At 41.2% G+C, this 19,046-nt stretch overlaps 1 protein-coding gene across 3 annotated transcripts in view; it reads left to right on the top strand.

Moving 5' to 3' along the window:
* The window catches only part of Ccnt1 (cyclin T1), a 32,142-nt gene that overhangs the window by 4,320 nt on the left and 8,776 nt on the right, over window positions 1-19,046 (top strand). For 2 of the 3 annotated variants that reach the window (XR_004113761.1, XM_031354827.1), the window contains exons 3-6: window positions 5,135-5,263; window positions 13,196-13,256; window positions 15,648-15,710; window positions 17,493-17,538. Coding sequence is in view for 2 of the 3 variants with exons in the window: in XM_031354827.1 (XP_031210687.1) it covers window positions 5,135-5,263; window positions 13,196-13,256; window positions 15,648-15,710; window positions 17,493-17,538 (299 nt within the window). In the remaining variant the exon portion in view is untranslated. Of the gene's footprint in view, window positions 1-5,134; window positions 5,264-5,569; window positions 6,618-13,195; window positions 13,257-15,647; window positions 15,711-17,492; window positions 17,539-19,046 lie in introns of those variants that run through there. The other variant, XM_031354841.1, reaches the window with a different exon arrangement.

Genomic DNA, 19,046 nt, shown 5'->3' with positions numbered 1-19,046 from the left:
CTGGGATTAAAGGCGTGTGCCACCACCGCCCAGCCAGCATCTTCTTTAGAGTATTATTGTTTTGATAAATTCTGGAATTGGCACACACTCTTTATAGAACATTAATTTTACAAGTTGAATTCAGCTGTGATCAATTAAAATTAGATTTAAGAGGGCTTAAAACCTGTGGCATTGATGTTAAGCTTGTGAAGCCTGCTCTTGTGGATTTGTGTGGATTTGTGTGTGTGATACATATATAATGTACACAATGTGTGTGAGTGTAGTTCACACTTGCTGTGGTGCACAGATGTAAGTTACAGGACATGTTTTGGTTCTCTTCTTCTTCCATGGGGCCAGGCTGTGAAATTTGGGCAATTGCACATCAGATAGCTAAGCCATCTTGCTAGTCGCCTTATGAATTTTGATTTATTTATTACAAATATAATGAATTTGCATAGTAAAAATTAAAGCATTGAAAGCTCCCCTGTGCCTGTAGAAGTAATCATTGATTAATATTTGACATGCAGTTTCCCAGGCCTACTTCTGTATATAAACTAGTACAGTCATGCCTCACCATATCCCTATTGTACAGCTTTCTGGAATATTCTTTTTGTGTTGCTTCTCATAATTTAGGTGGCCTCAAAGAGACGGGCCATGGTAGTGCACACTTGTAATTTCAAATCTTAAGGGCCAAGGCAGGAGGATCTAAAGAGTTTGAGGCTAGCAGACCTCGTCATGGACAAACGTAACCATATTAGGGTCTGGGAGATGTATCAGTTGGTCAAGTGCTTGTCATTCAAGAGTGACAGCTTGAGTTTGGTCTTCTCAAATTCTGTAAAAGAAGTCTGGCAATGCCTGGCAGTGGTGGCTCAGATGCAGGTGTACATGCTCATAGGTGTAAATAGAAAAAGAATTTAATTTTTTAATAATTATAAAAATATGTATTTCTTTAACATAGGTATGCTTTGCTTATGTACCTGCTTTCAAGAAGAGGGAGGAGATCATATCCCTTTATATGGTCTTGAAATACCATGTGGTTGCTGGGAATTGAACTTAAGACCTCTGGAAGAGCAGTCAGTGCTCTTAACTGCTGAGCCATCTCTCCAGCCTGGAAAAAGAATGTTTTGAAAAATCTTGGCATAGTAGCATCAGTGGGACGTGGAGACAGGACTCTTGGGGCTTGCTGGCCAGCACTTAGGGAAGTTCTTGAATCCAGGTTCAGTGAGAGACACTGTTTAAAAAAGAAAAGATGGCGAGAGAGTGGAACTCATCCCTATCCTTACAAACATCCTGAAAGCTTCTTTTTTTTTTTACTCTTTATGTATGGATGTTTTTCCTGAATATGTGTTTGTACACTATATGCTTGCTTGGTGCCTGAGGAGATGAGAAATGGCCATCAGATCCCTTGGGACTGGAGTTACAAGTGGCTTTGAAGCTGCCATGCTAGGAGAAAATCTGGGTCTCCTGGGAGATCAGCTAGCACTTTTAACTACTGAATATTCTCTCTTTCTTCCACATGATTTTAAGAAGGGTCACAAGGACTTGGGGTTGTGGCTCTTTTCCTATGTTTTGCATTTGTGAAGCCCTAGACTGGATTCTCTACACTGGAAAAAGAAAAAAAGCAAGTGGCTATATAATATTTACAATATTATACATTATTACAATACATCAATACGTCATTACAATAGTTTAACTAGTTCTCTGTTGGTGGATATTCTGGTTGATTCTGAATTGTTGTAAGAATATTAGGGTGATACACACCTTTCATCCCAGCCCTTGAAAAAACCCGAGTTCCATGAGAGCTAGGGCTGCACAAAGAAACCCTGAGGTGGGGGTGGGGGTGGGGGAGATATAGGGCTACACAGAAAAACCGTGAGGTGGGTGGGGGGAGATATATCTATATATGTGTGTCAAAAAATTTTCCTTCCCCTATAGTCTTGTATTTACATAGATCATTTATAAACATTTTAATATAAGTGCCAAGGATATGCATAAGTAAAGTTTGTTGTCACTTTGCCCTGCTGAAAGCATTTATCAGTGTTTTGGTTCCAGTAGTATAAGGGCCATCCCACTGTTTTTGTGCACTTGAATTAAGGACTCATCAACTGAATTTCCAGAAGTGCTGTCTCAAATCTTTTTAAAAGAGGAAATATAAAAGTTTCAGTAAATTACTTCTGATGATTTTGTGTTGATGTTGTATTTTATACATTTAAAAATCCTTGGGGCTATGGATGTGACATACAGTGAATGTTTAGCATGTTAGAGGTTTTAGGTTCAATCCATAGCACCAAAAGAAAAAAAAAAGACCTTTTTTTTTTTTTTTTTTTTTTTTTGATTTTTTTCGAGACAGGGTTTTTCTGTGTAGCCTTGGCTGTCCTGGAACTCACTCTGCAGACCAGGCTGGCCTCGAACTCAGAAATCCGCCTGCCTCTGCCTCCCAAGTGCTGAGATTAAAGACGTGCACCACCACCGCCCGGCAAAAAGACTCATATTTTAATAGCAATAGATTTGGATGTATTTTACCCTCATTAGTTGGTTTACAAGAAATGAAGTTTAGGCCCGTCATGGTGGTGCATGGCTTTAATTCCAGCACCCAGGAGGCAGAGGCAGGTGGATCTCTGAGTTTCAGGCCAACCTGGTCTACAAAGTGAGTTTCAGGACAGCCAGGGCTCTGTTACACAGAGAAACCCTGTCTCAAAAAAACCAAAGGAACAGCGAAGTGTGGTTATCAATAGTGTGCATGCTGGGGTTAGATTTGGGATTTTGCTGATTTGCTTACTGACTGTGGCTTGTGCAAGTGACCATATGCCCCAGATTTCTGATCTTTACATTTAGTAATAATAGTGCCTTGTTTCCAAAGAAGTTTATGGTATTTAAATTAATTTTCAGATTTCTTGTCCAAAACAAGAAATATAAATATAATAAATATAATAATATTTAAATATATGGTAAATATATTGGTAAATATAATATTAGCTGTGGTGTTTGCTTGCTTTGTTTTTTTTGTTTGTTTGTTTTTTGTTTTTAAATGAAGAAAATGTATAGTATAAACTGATATAAAAGTGCCTCTTAGAGTTGGGTGCAAGTGTCTGCATCTTGTTTTAGGGAGGCTGAGGTAGTCAGATGCCTTACAGTGGGAAGGGCGACTGCTGTCAACCTGACAGCCTGAGTTCAGTCCCTAGAGGTAGACTGACTGGGTCAGACCTAGGGCAAGCACTCTGCCAATTGATAAACTCCCAGTGCCTTTCTTTCTTAACCTGTTCATTGGACAGCTAGACTGGTTCCAATTTAGCTCTTAAGAATAGTGGAAGGATAGAGAAGGTTGTACAAATACAACTCTTGTAGCATGCCAGAGTTTGTTTTGTTTTGTTTTTGTTTTGTTTGTTTTTTTGAGACAGGGATTCTCTTTATAGTCCTGGCTGTCCTGGAGCTCACTCTGTAGACCAGTCTGGCCTTGAACTCAGAAATCTACCTGCCTCTACCTCCCAAGTGCTGGGATTAAAGGCGTGTGCCGTTACTTAGGCAGTAGTAGTGTTGCAAATATAATGTTTCAGGTTTTTTATGGTTAGTCTTTGAGGTCTTGTAAATTGGCTTGAATTATTTTTCTTCCCTAAATATTTCCTATCTCGTGACTTTAATATTTTATAGTTTTTTGTTGTGTGGTATGTGTGTCCTACCCCCTAGGGTTTCTCTGTGTAGCCTTGGCTGTCCTGGAACTCACTGTGTAGACTAGGCTGGCCTGAACTTAAAGCCTGCCTGTACCTCCCCAGTATTGGGATTGAAGGTGCCAGGTTATTTGTATTATTTTTAGGCAGTCTTGTGTGGCCCAGGCTGACCTTGAATTTACTGTGTAAATGAGGATGACTGAATTTACAGATCATGGTGCTGGGACTCTAGGTGCACACTATGTCTGTGTGTCCCCCCCCCCCCCCCCAAACACACACACACTTTTATGTGGAACCAGGACTTTGTGAATACATGGTAAGTCCCGTACCAACTGAGCCACATTCCTAGTGCCTGTAATTTTTTTTTTTAAAGATTGGTGTATAAGTTAAAGTTTTTATTTTTTGAGACAGGCTCTCACTATGTAGTTCTGGGACTCACCGTGTAGACCAGGCTGCTGTGGACTCAGATCTGATCAGTGCTGAGAGTCTAGGTTTGGGCTGCCAGGCCTAACAGAAACATTGTTATTTAGTGTGTGTGTTGTATACATTTGTGTTTCTGCCTGTGTGTAGGGGGCAGAGACTGGGGGGGGGTGTCAAGTCTTCTATTGGTATGTTTTATTTATTTATTTATTTTTTACTTTTTTCCCCCTTCCTTTCTCCCTCTTCCTCTGGCCTGTTCACTCTGGCCCATAGGTTCTTTATTATTTGTTTCTCATTACAGATGGTTGTGAGCCACCATTTGGTTGCTGGGAATTGAACTCATGACCTCTGGAAGAGCATTCAGTGCTCTTAACCACAGAGCCATCTCTCCAGCCTGGTATCTGTTTTTTTGAAATAAGGTCTTTCTCTAGGTGGTGGTGGCACATGCCTTTAATCCCAGCACTTGGGAGGCAGAGGCAGGAGGATCTCTGAGTTCGAGGACAGCCAGGGCTACACAGAGAAACCCTGTCTCAAAAAACAAACAAAAACCAACCAACCAAACAAAAAAGTCCCTGACTGAATGAGGAGCCTGCTATTTTGCCTAGACTAGGTGGCCACTGAACCCCTAGGATCCACCTGTCTACACCTTTACTCTGGTGTTATAGATGTGCTGCTGTACCTGGGTTTTATGTGTGCTGGCGTTTTAGACATAGGTCACCACTTCATCTGCTGAGTCCCCAAATTTATTCTTAAAATTCTACAATTCTCCCCTATCTCCACATTCACAAAATAAGGCAGCCATCAGCAGTATTTGTTTCAGACCGTTGTGTTGACCGTTGGTTCCCCTTTCTAGCCATTTCAGTGGGAAGCAGCAGAAGTCTGTAGCTTTCTCACACGTGTCCCTGAGGGCTTGCTGAGGACTGGGGGAGGATTTGACAGGTGGTGGAAAGTACTCATGAGAGGGACGAGATTGTGGCAGAGACTTGATTTGTTTGACATTTAGCTCTTCCTAGATTGATTATCATTTAGAAATAAATGACAAGTATGACCTTTTTTTTTCTTCTATGAAGTCTATGGCTCCAGCGGCCTTGTTTCTAGCAGCAAAAGTAGAAGAACAACCAAAAAAATTGGAACATGTCATCAAAGTAGCACACACTTGCCTCCATCCACAGGAGTCACTTCCTGACACAAGGAGTGAGGTAAGTGACTGTTTACACTTTTAAAATCCTAGCTTCAGGGGCTGGAGAGACAGCTCAGCAGTTAAGAGCACTGAGTGTTCTTCCAGAGGCCCTGAGTTCAAATCTCAGCAACCACATGGTGGCTCACAACCATCTGTAATGGGGTCTGATGCCCCCATTCTTCTGGGGTGTCTGAAGAGAGCTACAGTGTACTCATATACGTAAAATAAACAAATCTTTTTAAAAAATCATAACTTTATTTTGTAACTTTGAATCTGGGCTGTTAAATTTTTCAGGGTTTAATTCTCACTTATTTTTATATTATTTAACCTGAGATGGGATTTCTCTATGTAGCCATGGCTGTAGACCAGGTTGGACTTGAACTCACTGAAATCCTTCCACTGTGTATGTCCACCGCCCTGCCAGTGTTTAATTTTGAAAATTAAAAACATATCAATTTCATCTAAATGTTGGAAACTGCATAAGAGCAAAAAAATTCTATCACCTGGATAAGTTTCTTTCCACCCTCTATATTCAAAATATTTTTCTTATTCTCTCCTGTTTAAAAATGATTTAAAAATGATTTAAAAGGATTAAAGACGTGCACCAGCACTGTCTGCCTCTTTCCAACCTCTTACTGATGGTGTAAGCATTCTTTTTGTTGGTTATTTCTTTTCCTTTCTTCCTTCATTTCTTCCTCTCTTTCCCTTTCCTCCTCCCCTTCTCTCTTTCTCCTTTTTTTGTTTGTATTGTTTGTTTGTGTAGCGACAGGGTGTCTGTGTGTGGCTCTGGCTGGCTCTCCTGGAACTCACCCTATGTCAGCCTAACTTTGAACTAAAGAGACCCTGGGGACTGCCTCTGTCTCTTGAGTGCTGGGATTAAAGGTGTGTACCATCATACCCGGCTTCTTGGCGTCATAAGCATTTTTTGTTGTTGTTTTTCAGGATAGGGTTTCTTGGTGTAGCCCTGGTTGTCCTAGAACTAGCTCTATAGACCAGACTGGAATTGAACCTGAGATCCACCTGCTTCTGCGTCCCTGATGTTAGGATTAAAGTCATGTGCTACCTGACTATACTATGAGCTTTTTATAAAGGTAAAGTTTTTTTGTGGAAATTTTTTTATGAGCAAGGGCCATACTTAAATATTAGTCTGAAAATGAACCAAATGCCTAGAAATAGCAAGATTTATGTGTGTCTATTTATACATTTGATTTTAGCCAAAAGGCTGAGGAAGCATTATGGTCATTATTCAAGTTTATACTTTTTATTTTTCAAGTCAGGGGTCAAGGTCTTAAGAATCATTTCAGGGGCTGGCGAGATGGCTCAGTAGGTAAGAGCGCCTACTGCTCTTCTGAAGGCCCTGAGTTCAAATCCCAGCAACCACGTGGTGGCTCACAACCACCCACAATGAGATCTGACACCCTCTTCTAGTGCATCTGAAGTCAGCTACAGTGTACTTATGTATAATAATAAATAAATCTTTTAAAAAAAGAATCATTTCAGATTATAGTTTACTTCTTTTCCTGTGATAAAAATGCTGTTGACTGCAGTTCCATAGGTGCTCTGGACCTTCGTCATGTATGTATGTGCATTTCTTTTATTTTCGCTCATGCTTCCTTGGTGGGTGGGTGTGGTGATGTTAGGTGTTGAATCTAGGACCTCAGAAAATGCTAGGCAACAATTCTATTGCAAAGCCCTTTCCCCAAGATTGGCTGTGCATGTCTTTAATCCTAGCACTTAGGAAGCAGAGACAGGAGGATCTCCTTGAGGGTCAACCTGGTCTATATAGTGAGTCTGAGAGCAGCTGGGGCTACATAGTGACAGCCTGTGTCTTAAAGGAAAAAGAAAAACAATACCCATAGTTTTTGGTTTTTGTAAAAAAGGATGACTCCTGGTTTTCTTCATTTACTAAAGAAAAATTCTATATTTAATTAAATATGTATGTACGTGTCTGTGAGTGTAGATGTCCATAGAGGCCAGAGACCTTGGAGCCCCCTGAAGCTGGAGCTGTAAGTGGTAGTGAGCTGATCAGGGTGAGTCCTGGGTTGAAGAGCACGATATGGCTCTTAACTACTGAGCCGTCTTTCCAGTTCTGCTTTTAGAAGTCAATGATTGGAGATGTTGAGAATTCTAACACCCATAATTGAGGAAAAGTTGCAGATTTCTGTTAATAGGTTATTTAAGTCTTTTATGGGTGTAAGAATCATGGTTTATGAAGAAGATATATGGAATTTTATGTATGTTTTTATTTTTAGAAAATTTCTTTATTCTAATTTAGTATATGCTACAGAAGCAAGCATTGCTGTCCACTTTTTATCACTGATGAAATATCTGAAAAACAAACAACCCAAGGGAAGAAGGGATTCTTTTTGGTTCACAGTTTCAAAGACTTGAGCCTATGGTTACTTAGCTATATTACTTTTGGTCCCATGGCCATGAGGCAGAGCATCATCAGAAAGGAACAGGTAGGGAGAGCAGAGTGCTTATCTGCTGGGAGAGCAACAGCAGAGAGCCAGGGACGAGATGCACTCTTTGAAGGGATACTTCTGTGACCTACTTCCAAGGCCCAGCCTTCTGCTTTACTTCACCTCCCAACAATGCCATCAGATTATAACTGCATCTGGATTAATTCACTGAGGTCAGAGCTCTCATGATCCAATTACTTCCTAAAGGTCCATCAGCTGAAAGCCACACCCGAACTTTCCCCCTTTACCTGGGTTCCTGGGATCCTAGGTTCCTAGCCTTGCAACATCTTAACTGCTGAACATCTTTAGCCTGACACCTGGGCCCTTTAACACATGAGACTATGGGAGACATTTCATATTCAAACCATAACACTTTCCCCTCTCCAAAGCATAGTCACATAATTCCTTACTTTGAGCATTAAAGCCCAAATGAAGTGGTAATAGGAAGATTTCTTTTTTTTCAGTATATGGAAAGGAGCTTGCCTATTGTATTCGTACTTGATTTACTAATAATATAAAGTTTAGTGTGAAGTTAACCACAATACTGGTCTCTCTCTTTTTAACCATATATAAAACTCAATGGCAGGAAGAATATTGATATCATGCTTTTTTGTTACTTAAACTTTTATTTATTATTTATGTGTTTGTTTGTTTCAAGTCTGGTTTTCTCTGTGTAGCCATGGCTGTCATAGACCTCAGTCATCTACCTGCATCTGCTTCAGAGCACCAGAGTTAAAGGCTATGCCACCATTGCCCGACAAGTTGTTATTTTTATGTGTGTGCATATTTTGCCCACATAAGTGTGTAATTCAGATCCCTAGAACTGAAGTTATAGATAGATGTGAGCTACCACATGGGTGCTGGTCATCTGGAAGGTTGTTGTTACTGAGCATCTTTCTATCCAGTCGTAACTCCTTACCCAGATATCATTGTTTTTAGACATGAATTCTTGACAACAGAAATAAATATAAAAGCCATATTTAGAAATTTTGAAAAATATAAAATTTTTGTTAAACTTTACTAAAATCCTCAAAATGAGTGGGGAGGAGCATAGCTCAGCGGTAAAGCACTTTATTAGTGCATGAGGCCTGGCTTCCGTTAAATGAGACTTCAAAGCTCAGGGTAGGGCAGGCAAGTGGAGAAACGACTCCTCCAAGTTGTCGTCTTACTGGACACACAAGCTAAACTGTGTATACCTCTTCCGCCATGTACCATAAACAGATGTAAAGAAGGTGAATTCAGAGTTCATATCACAATTCTATATTTATTTTCACCAGCCCCCTTTTTCCAACCCTTCCTTTTATCTGAGAAAAAAGGTTAAAAAAAGGAAAGATAGGAATCCCTAAGTCTAAGCTCCTTATTTAATTTCTTCACTGTCCAAGACCATAATTATTTGTAAATCATCCCTTAAAATGACAACATATGTATAATTTATAAAATGAGCAAAACCGTCCACCCCAACTTAAGGGCCTGGGATGACAATCTTTTTATAGTTGCTTCCTGCTGAATTGGGACAAAGAATTCTTGTTGGGGCTCCAAAAGGAAGTTGGGAAAATGGTTAAGTCAAAAGAAAGCTGACTGTAGCATTTGTTGTTGAGTTTCTGTGTGTTGAGAAAGTCCAGATTGGATCAGTCTGAGAGGCTGGACCAAGTGGACATTCTGAAAATGTCCCAGAAGCAAGAGGAGGCAGCTCTGGTGTAGTTGAAGAAGAATGAAACAGGGAGCTGGAACAGCAAGAATAGCATCTGTGCATCCCGGGGAAGCCTGTAAGGCCTCCGCTCTGCGGTGTACAAGCCTGACAAGCTCTAGAAGACATCTGTATGGAATGTGCAGGGTGCACAAGTCAGTTAAGGATGCGTTTTCTGCTTTTTGAGCAGATGAAAGATATCTGTCTTTTGAAGTTACTTTGGATTATATGTCAGATTGTGATATTAATTTTTATCTATACCATTTTAAAAGAATGGTATGAAAAGTCTTGAGGGTTTTGTAGTCAACAAGATCTACTGGATATGCAAAGACTTTTTTTTTTTTTTTGTCTCAGCAGCCTCAGATCTGTTCTTAAGAAGTAGGATTGGGCTGGAGAGATGGCTCAGCGGGTAAGAGCACCGACTGCTCTTTCAGAGGTCCTGAGTTCAAATCCCAGCAACCACATGGTGGCTCACAACCATCCTTAATGAGATCTGATGCCCTCTTCTGGTGTGTCTGAAAACAGCTACAGTGTACTTACATATAATAAATCTTTTTTTTTAAAAAAAAAAAAAAGAAGTAGGATCAGAGCCGGGCGGTGGTAGCGCACGCCTTTAATCCCAGCACTTGGGAGGCAGAGGCAGGCAGATTTCTGAGTTTGAGGCCAGCCTGGTCTACAGAGTGAGTTCCAGGACAGCCAGGGCTACACAGAGAAACCCTGTCTTGAAAAACAAACAAACAAGCAAGCAAACAAACAAAAGAAGTAGGATCAGTGCATATTTTACTTACCTGTCTTGCTGATCTTGCCAACCTCCCTTTTTGTTTGTAGCCAAGGTCTTCAGATGGTCATCCCCAGTCAAATCTTTTCAATAATTTGGATGGAAAATAAAACTTTATTTTCATGTTGGAACAAATGTAAAATCTCCTCCTCACCATATCTCCTTTTGTTTTTCATTGTGGACTTAGGACTTCTGTAAGCTGATGAAGTTCAGTCCTCCCTAAACTCCTGGGCCTCAGCGTTGTGCTGTTTGTCTTACTGGCTTGTCAAAAAAATTTGAAAGTCAGGTTTGGAGAGATGATTCTTTTTTTTGTTTGGTTTTAAAGATTTATTTCTTATTATTCTAAGTACACTGTAGCTGTCTTCAGACACACCAGAAGAGGGGATCAGATCTCATTATGGGTGGTTGTGAGCCACCATGTGGTTGCTGGGATTTGAACTCAGGACCTTTGGAAGAACTGGAGAGTTTGGAAGAACTCTCCAGTCAGTGCTCTGGAGAGATGATTCTTATTTTTCATTTTCTTTTTCTTTTCCCCAAGACAAGGGTTTCTCTGTAGCCCTGGCTATCCTGGAAGTCACTCTGTAAACCAGACTGGCCTCGAACTCAGAAATCTGCCTGCCTCTGCCTCCCAAGTACTGGGATTAAAGGCATGTGCCACCACTGCCTAGCTGGAGAGATGATTCTTAACCACTGGTTAAGAGCACTGACTGCTCTTCCAGAAGTCCTGAGTTCAATTCCCAGCCACATGGTGGCTTACAACCATCTGTAACCGCAGAAGTCCATTAGAACTCTGAACATGTATCAATGGTATGAAGTATCAACATGTATATATCTCAGTTCTGCAAACTATAAAATGAAACACAATCTCTTATGTGGTATTGTTTTAAGGTAGCGTCAATAAGCAGAATCTGAGTCAATATATTATATTTCTATCCTAATTTCTCAAGCCCTTGTGGAACCTTCCTGTCTGGAACTATGTTTTTTGATATTGTACGTTCCAAATTGGATTCCTCTGAGGGTTTCCAATTTTGATTTAAAGATTCTTTTCATCTGTTTTATGAACTCTAGCTTAGTATCTAGTTTCAGTCTGTTCTTTCTTGAAGACTGTCTTATTCTGATTTTCTCTCAAAGAGGACACACAAAACTGTAATCACTGAAAAAACAGCCATATGTATGCTGATGAATGAAGCAAGATCATATGCAATCTAGATGTGGTGTGTTAGGCATTGTGTTTCCCTCCATCCCAAATACAGAAAAGTTTTCCTTCTTAATCTGAAACGTTGCCCTAAGAACTCTATTTTCTTATATTTAAATTAAATATTTCTTTCTATGATTGTTTTACTATTTAGTTTCCCTCTTATTGTTTAAGCTTAATCCCTTATCAGTTTGGGACTTTTTCGTTTATACCGTGTGGTGTGTAAGCCTCATCCCAGCTGTTAGCTAGCTCAAGGCTCATGGCCTTTTGCCAGCCCTGGCCAGGCCTCTCCAGCCTTCTGTGCTTCTGCAAGGCTTTAGGCCTTCCCAGGACATCCTCCAATGTCCCTGTCCCATGTGCACTGCCCTGCTTGCTTGGGCCGGTGCCTCTGCCAGACACCGTCTGGGGACTCGGCCTAGAGTAGGCTGCTGTTTTCCTCTGTGGACCCCGGCACTAGCCATGCTCTCCTCCAAGCAGGGAACTAGCTTTCCAGAGCAGCATGCAGCTCTTGGAAGAACTGCAGCCTGTGTGTGTCTCCTCAGTAGCAGGACCCAAGCAGAGCCTTCTGGGAGTTGTAGTCCAGCTGGTCCTCAGCAGCTGCAGGATGCAAGCAAAGCATCCTGGGAGTTGTAGTCTAGCTGATCCCTAGGCTACATCAGTGTTTCAGGGAGTGTTGTGGCTCTACCTAGTACACCTGTACTCTGAATTTGCATTCTAAGTGAGTTTTTACCCCACGGTGGTTCGCCCATATGTAGGACAACCAATTTATTAAGCTTATCCCTGGCTAGCTTAAAAATAATGAGGCTCAGGCTATGATTATTTCATTCAGCTTTGTCAATTACTTATGGGTAAACCCTTAATCTGTTTTTCTAACTGCTGGCCTGGCTACCTCCTCAAAGGTGTACCCCAAATACTTGTTCTTTCTCCTAGCCGTGTGCTCATGGTTCATCTCCTCTCATGGTGACATCCTCCTCTCCTCTCATTCTTCCCCTTTCTCCTCCCTAACCAGGTAACTCCAAACCCACCTACCTCTAATCCTTCCAGTGTTTTATTTGACCAGTAGGTTTGGATTAAGGAACAAGGTTTGCACAACCAAAGCTAGTAAATTCACTCTTAGTGGGTACAGAATTAAGCATTACAGTACATAGCCAAAGACCAAACCTCAACACACAGGTTGGCTTCAAACTCAGAGATCCATTCCATATGCCTACCTCCTTTGACCTGCTGTATTTATTTTTTAGAATAAATACAAGAGAAGAATTGAATGTGAGTCAAATATTTATCAGATTCTTGTGGCACTCTTAAAGGGTCTGCAAGTGAAATGTGATGATTCTTAGAGGTATGGCATTTCTAGTGTCTAGATATCTGACTTCTAAGATTTAAAATACCTGAAAATAAATACAGTTGTGCTTTTTGGTAGCCTTACATTAATAAAGTGACCTTTTGATGTTCTGGGCTCTTTCTGTCCTGAATAGGATAGGTATAAAAACTATATAGTCCAGTTCAACACTCCCTTTTATAGTCCAGTTCACCTCTCCTTAAGAGTTTAAAATTTCGTGCGGATTAGTATTTGCCTACATGAGTGTAAATATACCATATGTATACATTGCCTGTGAAGGCCAGAAAGAAGGTGTTGGGAATTCCCGGGAACTAGAATTATAGATGGACGGACGGCTGTGAGCTTTCTGGGGTTCTGGGAATCAAACCTAGCAGTAGGTGCTCTTAACTGCAAAGCCACCTCTCAGGGGCCTCCATCCAGACCTTTGATTGGTTTGTCTTTAAAGTTATTTACCCTTTTGTGGGATGTAACTTTTTTTTCTCCCCCTTAGGCTTACCTACAACAAGTTCAAGATCTCGTGATTTTAGAGAGCATAATTTTGCAGACCTTAGGTAAGTTAATTTTCCTTTAAAGCATGAAAAAATATGTATGGGATATAACAATTTCATGTTAAAGTTTGTAAGACTGGGAGAAAATCTTTTGAAGGCTTTGGGAAGTGTCTGCTCCTGGGTAATAATGGCTGTGGGGCTCAGTAAATGGAAACAGACCATTAACCCTGGTCTTCTTCCACAGGGGTAGGTCCTTGGTGGCCCTTGAAACAGCTGTTAGTCAAGATTTTATTTTTAATTTTTCTCATCATAAGGTTTATGATTTTTTAAAAAAATCTTTATTATATATAAGTACACTGTAGCTGTCTTCAGACACACTAGAAGAGGGCATCAGATCCCATTACAGATATTTGTGAGCCACCATGTGGTTGCTGGGAATTGAACTTGGGACCTCTGGAAGGGCAGTCTGTGCTCTTAACCACTGAGCCATCTCTCCAACCCCTTAAGGTTTATGATTTATCTGATAGTTTGCTACTTTTAGTTTGTTTGTTTGTTTGGTTGGTTTTTGTTTGGTTTTGTTGATTTTGTTTTTCAAGAGAGTTTATATGTGTAGCTTTGGCTGTCCTGGAGTCTTTCAGACCAGGCTGGCCTTGAACTCAGAGATCCACCTGCCTCTTCCACCTGTTGGGATTGAAGGCGTGTGCCACCACCGCCTAGCTAGTTTTTAACCTGATAAATAATGACAATGGGGATGGGGAAGGACTTATTCTCCTATGAATTGCTCTGGTCTGACAGTGTGTTTAGATAATAGCATTTTCTGTGTGTGTGTGTGTGTGTGTGTGTGTGTCTGTCTGTCTGTCTGTCTGTCTGTCTGTCTGTCTGTCTGTGTTTTGTTTACTTGTTTTTAGACTGGTTTTTACCACTGGAGAAATGGCTCAGTGGTTAAGAGCACTGATTGTTCTTCTGAAGTTCTGAGTTCAAATCCCAGCAACCACATGGTGGCTCACAACCATCCATAATGAGATCTGCCACCTTCTTCTGTAGTGTCTGAAGACAGCTACATATAATAAATAAACAAATAAACAAATAAATAGACTGGTTTTACCTTGTATCCAACTTGGCTTTAAAAACTCAAAACTGACCAGACCTCCTGAGTGTGCTGCTATGTGTGCCTGAGTTTTTTATTTATGTGCTCAGAGAAAATTTACTTATGTCAGTTTTTCAATATGCTGACCCTGTTGAATAGTTTTGGTGATGACCTTTTGAAACTGGATGAAACAACCAGTAGACATTGTAATGGACCTGATGAAAGGGGCTACAGGGAGGCTAAGATGCTGCAGTCCAGCTCTCAGTGGCAGAGGCAGAAGCAGAATTGTCAAGAGTTGCAGCCAGCCACAGCTACAGAGTGAATAGTTAGTAGAATGCTTAGCATTTGTGAACCTTAGGTTTGAGATCTAGGTCCTCAGCTCCAAACTGTGTATGCTAGCACATTCTGTATTTCAGCATTTGGGAGGATCTTAAATTTAATAATTCTCAGCAACATAGTGAGTGTGAGGCCAACCTGGGCTATATGGTACTGTCTCTTCCCTGTCTTTACTTCCCCAAATGAAAGAGACTAAGCTTTAGAAGCCACCATTGTTTGTGTGGTTGGTTGCTTTCAACCTTGAGCTATATCCTTTTGTTCCTAAAAAGGATTAAAACATTCTTTTAGGTTTAGTCCTTTTTTTTTTAATTATTATTATTATTATTTTTTTTTGAGACAGGGTTTCTCTGTGTCGCCTTGCTTGTCCTGGAACTCACTCTGTAGACCAGGCTGGCCTCGAACTCAGAAATCCACCTTCCTCTGCTTCCCAAGTGCTGGGATTAAAGGCGTGCGCCTTGTGTGTACCTGGTGCCCACAGAGATCAGAAGAAAGTATCAGATCCTTTGGAACTGGAGTTACAGTGAACCACCATGTGGGTGCTGGGAGTCAAACTCAGCCCTTAGCGCAACACCTAATCTAAACTGGGGGGGGGGGGGACTGTCTCTCTAGCCTCCATAAAAAGATGTTTGTGCCGGGCGGTGGTGGAGCACACCTTTAGTCCCAGCACTTAGGAGGCAGAGGCAGGCGGATTTCTGAGTTTGAGGCCAGCCTGGTCTACAGAGTGAGTTCCAGGACAGCCAGGGCTACACAGAGAAACCCTGTCTCGAAAAACCAAAAAAAAAAAAAAAAAAAAAAAGTTTGTGTTAGAGGTTTGTGGTAGAAGTTTGTGGTAGAGGTGGTTTTCTCCCAAGGTCCTTTGCTAGCTCTTTGGACATGGTAGAGAAGAGTGGGCAGGGTACTTTGAGTCAGTTAGTCTCTGCACAGTACTTTTGAGAGAGAAAGTGAGCTGCCCATTAATAATTCAGATGAAAGAGAGATAAATACATTGAATAGTTTTAGCTTTTTAACCAGTTACTTTTTTCTTTTTGAAGGGTTTGAACTAACGATTGATCACCCCCACACACATGTGGTAAAGTGCACGCAGCTCGTTCGAGGTGAGTCACTCTGACTGCTTGAATCACTTTGTTCGTTATTTGGGGCTGCACCTGGCTCTGGACTCAGGCACAGCACATCGCCTTGTCTCAGATTCAGACTGAACCGCGTGATTGGCTGGAGTCAAACACTTGCTTCTGACCTAATCAGAAACTGTCTTTAGATCTTTTAATTTAACCAGACTGAGGTTAGCATTATCATTTTGACAGAATCACTTGGAAGACAGGTCTCTCGGTTTGCCAGTGGAGAATTATGGGTTTTTTGGGGGGTCGGGAGGGTGGTTGGTTTTTCAAGACAGGGTTTCTCTGTGTAGCCCTGGCTGTCCTGGAACTCACTCTGTAGACCAGGCTGGCCTCGAACTCAGAAATCCGCCTGCCTCTGCCTCCCAAGTGCTGGGATTAAAGGCATGCACCACCACTGCCTGGCGGAGAATTATGTTGATCGTGTTGAGGGGGGGGAAGACTCACCCAGAGTGGATGACCCCATTCCCTGCTAGGATCTTAGACTGTGCAGCCTGCAGTCAGCACCCAGTTTCCTGACTCCATGCAATGTGACAGCTGCTTCATGTTCCTGCTCTTGACTGTGTTGGACTGTGAGCCAAATAGGAAAAAGAGCTAAGAGTCAACTTTTGTTTGGTGGGGTATTTGACAAAGTGTAGGGACAGATTTGGAAAAGCCACCACGTCACATATAAGTTAGCATTTTTCAGAAAATCTTGGAAGTTGCTGGTGTTGGGCCAGCAAATGGGTAACATCACTTGCTTCATAAGCCAGATAACCTGACTTTGAACCCTGGATCCTACAGTGGGAGGAGAGAACTGACTTCCAACAGTTGTCCTCTGACTTCCACACATGCCCCGGTACTCCAGTGCCCTAAGCCCACATCCTGTATGAACACATGTATACAAGTATAGTTGATTTTTTTAAACATGGATGGTCTTGTTTTTAGTTCATGTCTAATTAAAGGAACCCCAGTGATGATACAGAATTCATTTGAACTTACTTCTGTTACTTATAATCCATTGGGTAGGATTTTAAAATTATATTCATTTATTTTTATTTATTTTTATGTGTATGGGTGTTTTGCTTGAGTGTATGGTTGTGAATGACATGTGCAGCTGGTGTACTTGGAGGCAAGATGAGGGAGTCAGGCCGGGCGTGGTGGCGCACGCCTTTAATCCCAGCACTTGGGAGGCAGAGGCAGGTGGATTTCTGAGTTCGAGGCCAGCCTGGTCTACAGAGTGAGCTCCAGGACAGCCAGGGCTATACAGAGAAACCCTGTCTCGAAAAAACCAAAAAAAAAAAAAAAAAAAAAAAAAAAAAAAAAAAAAAAAAAAAAAAAAAAAAAAAAAAAAAAAAAAAAAGATGAGGGAGTCAGATCTCCTGGAACTAGGTTATAGTTGATTAAGAGCCACCACAAAGGAACTGGGGAATCAAACCTGGTTCTCTGGAAGAAAGAAAGGCCAGTGCTCTTAACTACTGAGCTATCTTTCTAGTCTTGATAAAGAATTAGTTCTTAAATGGTCCATAAGTTTTCATTCTGAGACACAGAAGCCAGTCACGCGGTTCAGTCACGCGGTTCAGTCTGAATCTGAGACAAGGTCAGCATCCACTTGACCCTTCTTCCCCAAGTCACTCATCTGTTTACTTGGGTAGAATGTAAACACCAGATAACCAGGTGCCTGATTTACCACTATTTGCAGTACCTTACAAGTAGTACATGTTTACTAAGTATTTGTTGAGAGAAAATGGAACTAATAACATCTTTTTCTTTTGTTTTTGTTAGCAAGCAAGGACTTAGCACAGACATCTTACTTCATGGCAACCAACAGGTTTATATTTTTATTTTTTCCTCTTCTGTTTTTGGGTTTGGAATTTGGTTGGGCTGGGCTTGTCACCTCTTAAAGGGTTTATAGGATCGCTTTGTGAACTAGAGACAAAAGATCATAAAAATAACCTTTGATATAATGTATTGTAGACAGTGCTGGAGAATGGATTTTTCTGCAAGATTTTTTTACCGTGTATTTCCTTTATACCTTTTAATTTGATAGGGATTTGTACTTATTTAGCATACATAATTCTATGCATTAATTTTGCTATAAAATGTTCAAGAGCACAACCTGAACATTCATGTAGTTTTGGGGGGTTGGTTGATTTTTCTTGTCCTTTGCTGAAGCAATGGGCGCTTAGTCTACAAGGATTAGCAGTATGTATTTTTTAAAAAGCTATTAGTATGTAACTTGTTCTGCCAAGTGACCTGCGTGTTCTTGTGTCTGATTCCCATATTGTTTGTTCAGTCATCCTCAGTCACCAAGTGTGAGAAGGTCAGCTTTAGTAAGCCAGCACTGCATACATTGAGTGTGGTGGCCCAGTCTGAGATCACAGCACTCAGGACACAGGCAGGAGAATGAGTGGCTCAAGGTCATCCTCTGGAATACAGCAAGTACAGCAAGTTCAAAGCCATGCTGCACTGTCTTATAAACACACAGAGACAGCCAGACAGACAGACAGACAAACACACACACACACACACACACAAACACACATTGGGGAGGAGGAGAAAAGAAACAAATGTATAGTAAGAGTAAGGCGTTACGGTGCTACAGTGCTGTAACTGGGAGATAGGGCTAATGTGAGTTTGAGGCAGCCAGAGAATGAGACCCCTTAAAACCCAGGCAAAATCTTTGGAAAAAAAACAAAACTAATCAGGTATATTTGTATTTGAGAGAGCAACTTTTTTTATTTTTTGTTTTTAACGTTTTGAGTCTCCTTGCCTAAGTCAGCCTTGAACTTCCCTGTCCTATGTTTTGGGACCATAGGCACCTGCTACTATGTTGGCTTTGGTTGCTTTTTTCTTTTGGTATTGGTTTGAGACAGACAGGGTCACATTAAATCAATCAATCAATCAATCAGTCTTGGAATGCTATATAGACTAGGCTGGCCTCAAACTCAGACCCGCTGCTGGCCAGCCTTTGCCTCCAAGTGCTGGGCTAAAGGGGTGAGCCTCACCAAGGCTGACTACCTAGCCTCTTTTCTTTGATTTTTTTGTTTTTGTTTTCTGTTTACTAATGTTCTGTTTACTAAGTATGTGATACTAGGAAATTTAGGAATGTTGTTAGCCTGAGCAGTATTTTAATAGAAAATCATATTGAGGTGCTAAAGAGATTAGTCCAGCACACGCGGCTCTTCTCAGGGGACCTGAGTTCAGATCCCAGTATCTGTTGTGGATGGTACACCATCATCCTGCAGCTCTGGGAGGTTCCGCTCTGGACTCCCTGAACACCCTCACTGTGCTTATACCCAGTACAGACATGTACACATATTTGGAAGTAAATCTTAA

Source organism: Mastomys coucha, unplaced genomic scaffold (assembly GCF_008632895.1).
Source record: "Mastomys coucha isolate ucsf_1 unplaced genomic scaffold, UCSF_Mcou_1 pScaffold11, whole genome shotgun sequence".
NCBI lineage: Eukaryota > Metazoa > Chordata > Mammalia > Rodentia > Muridae > Mastomys > Mastomys coucha.
The sequence above is the reverse complement of the archived record's forward strand: the minus strand, read 5'-3'. Positions and strand labels throughout refer to the sequence as shown.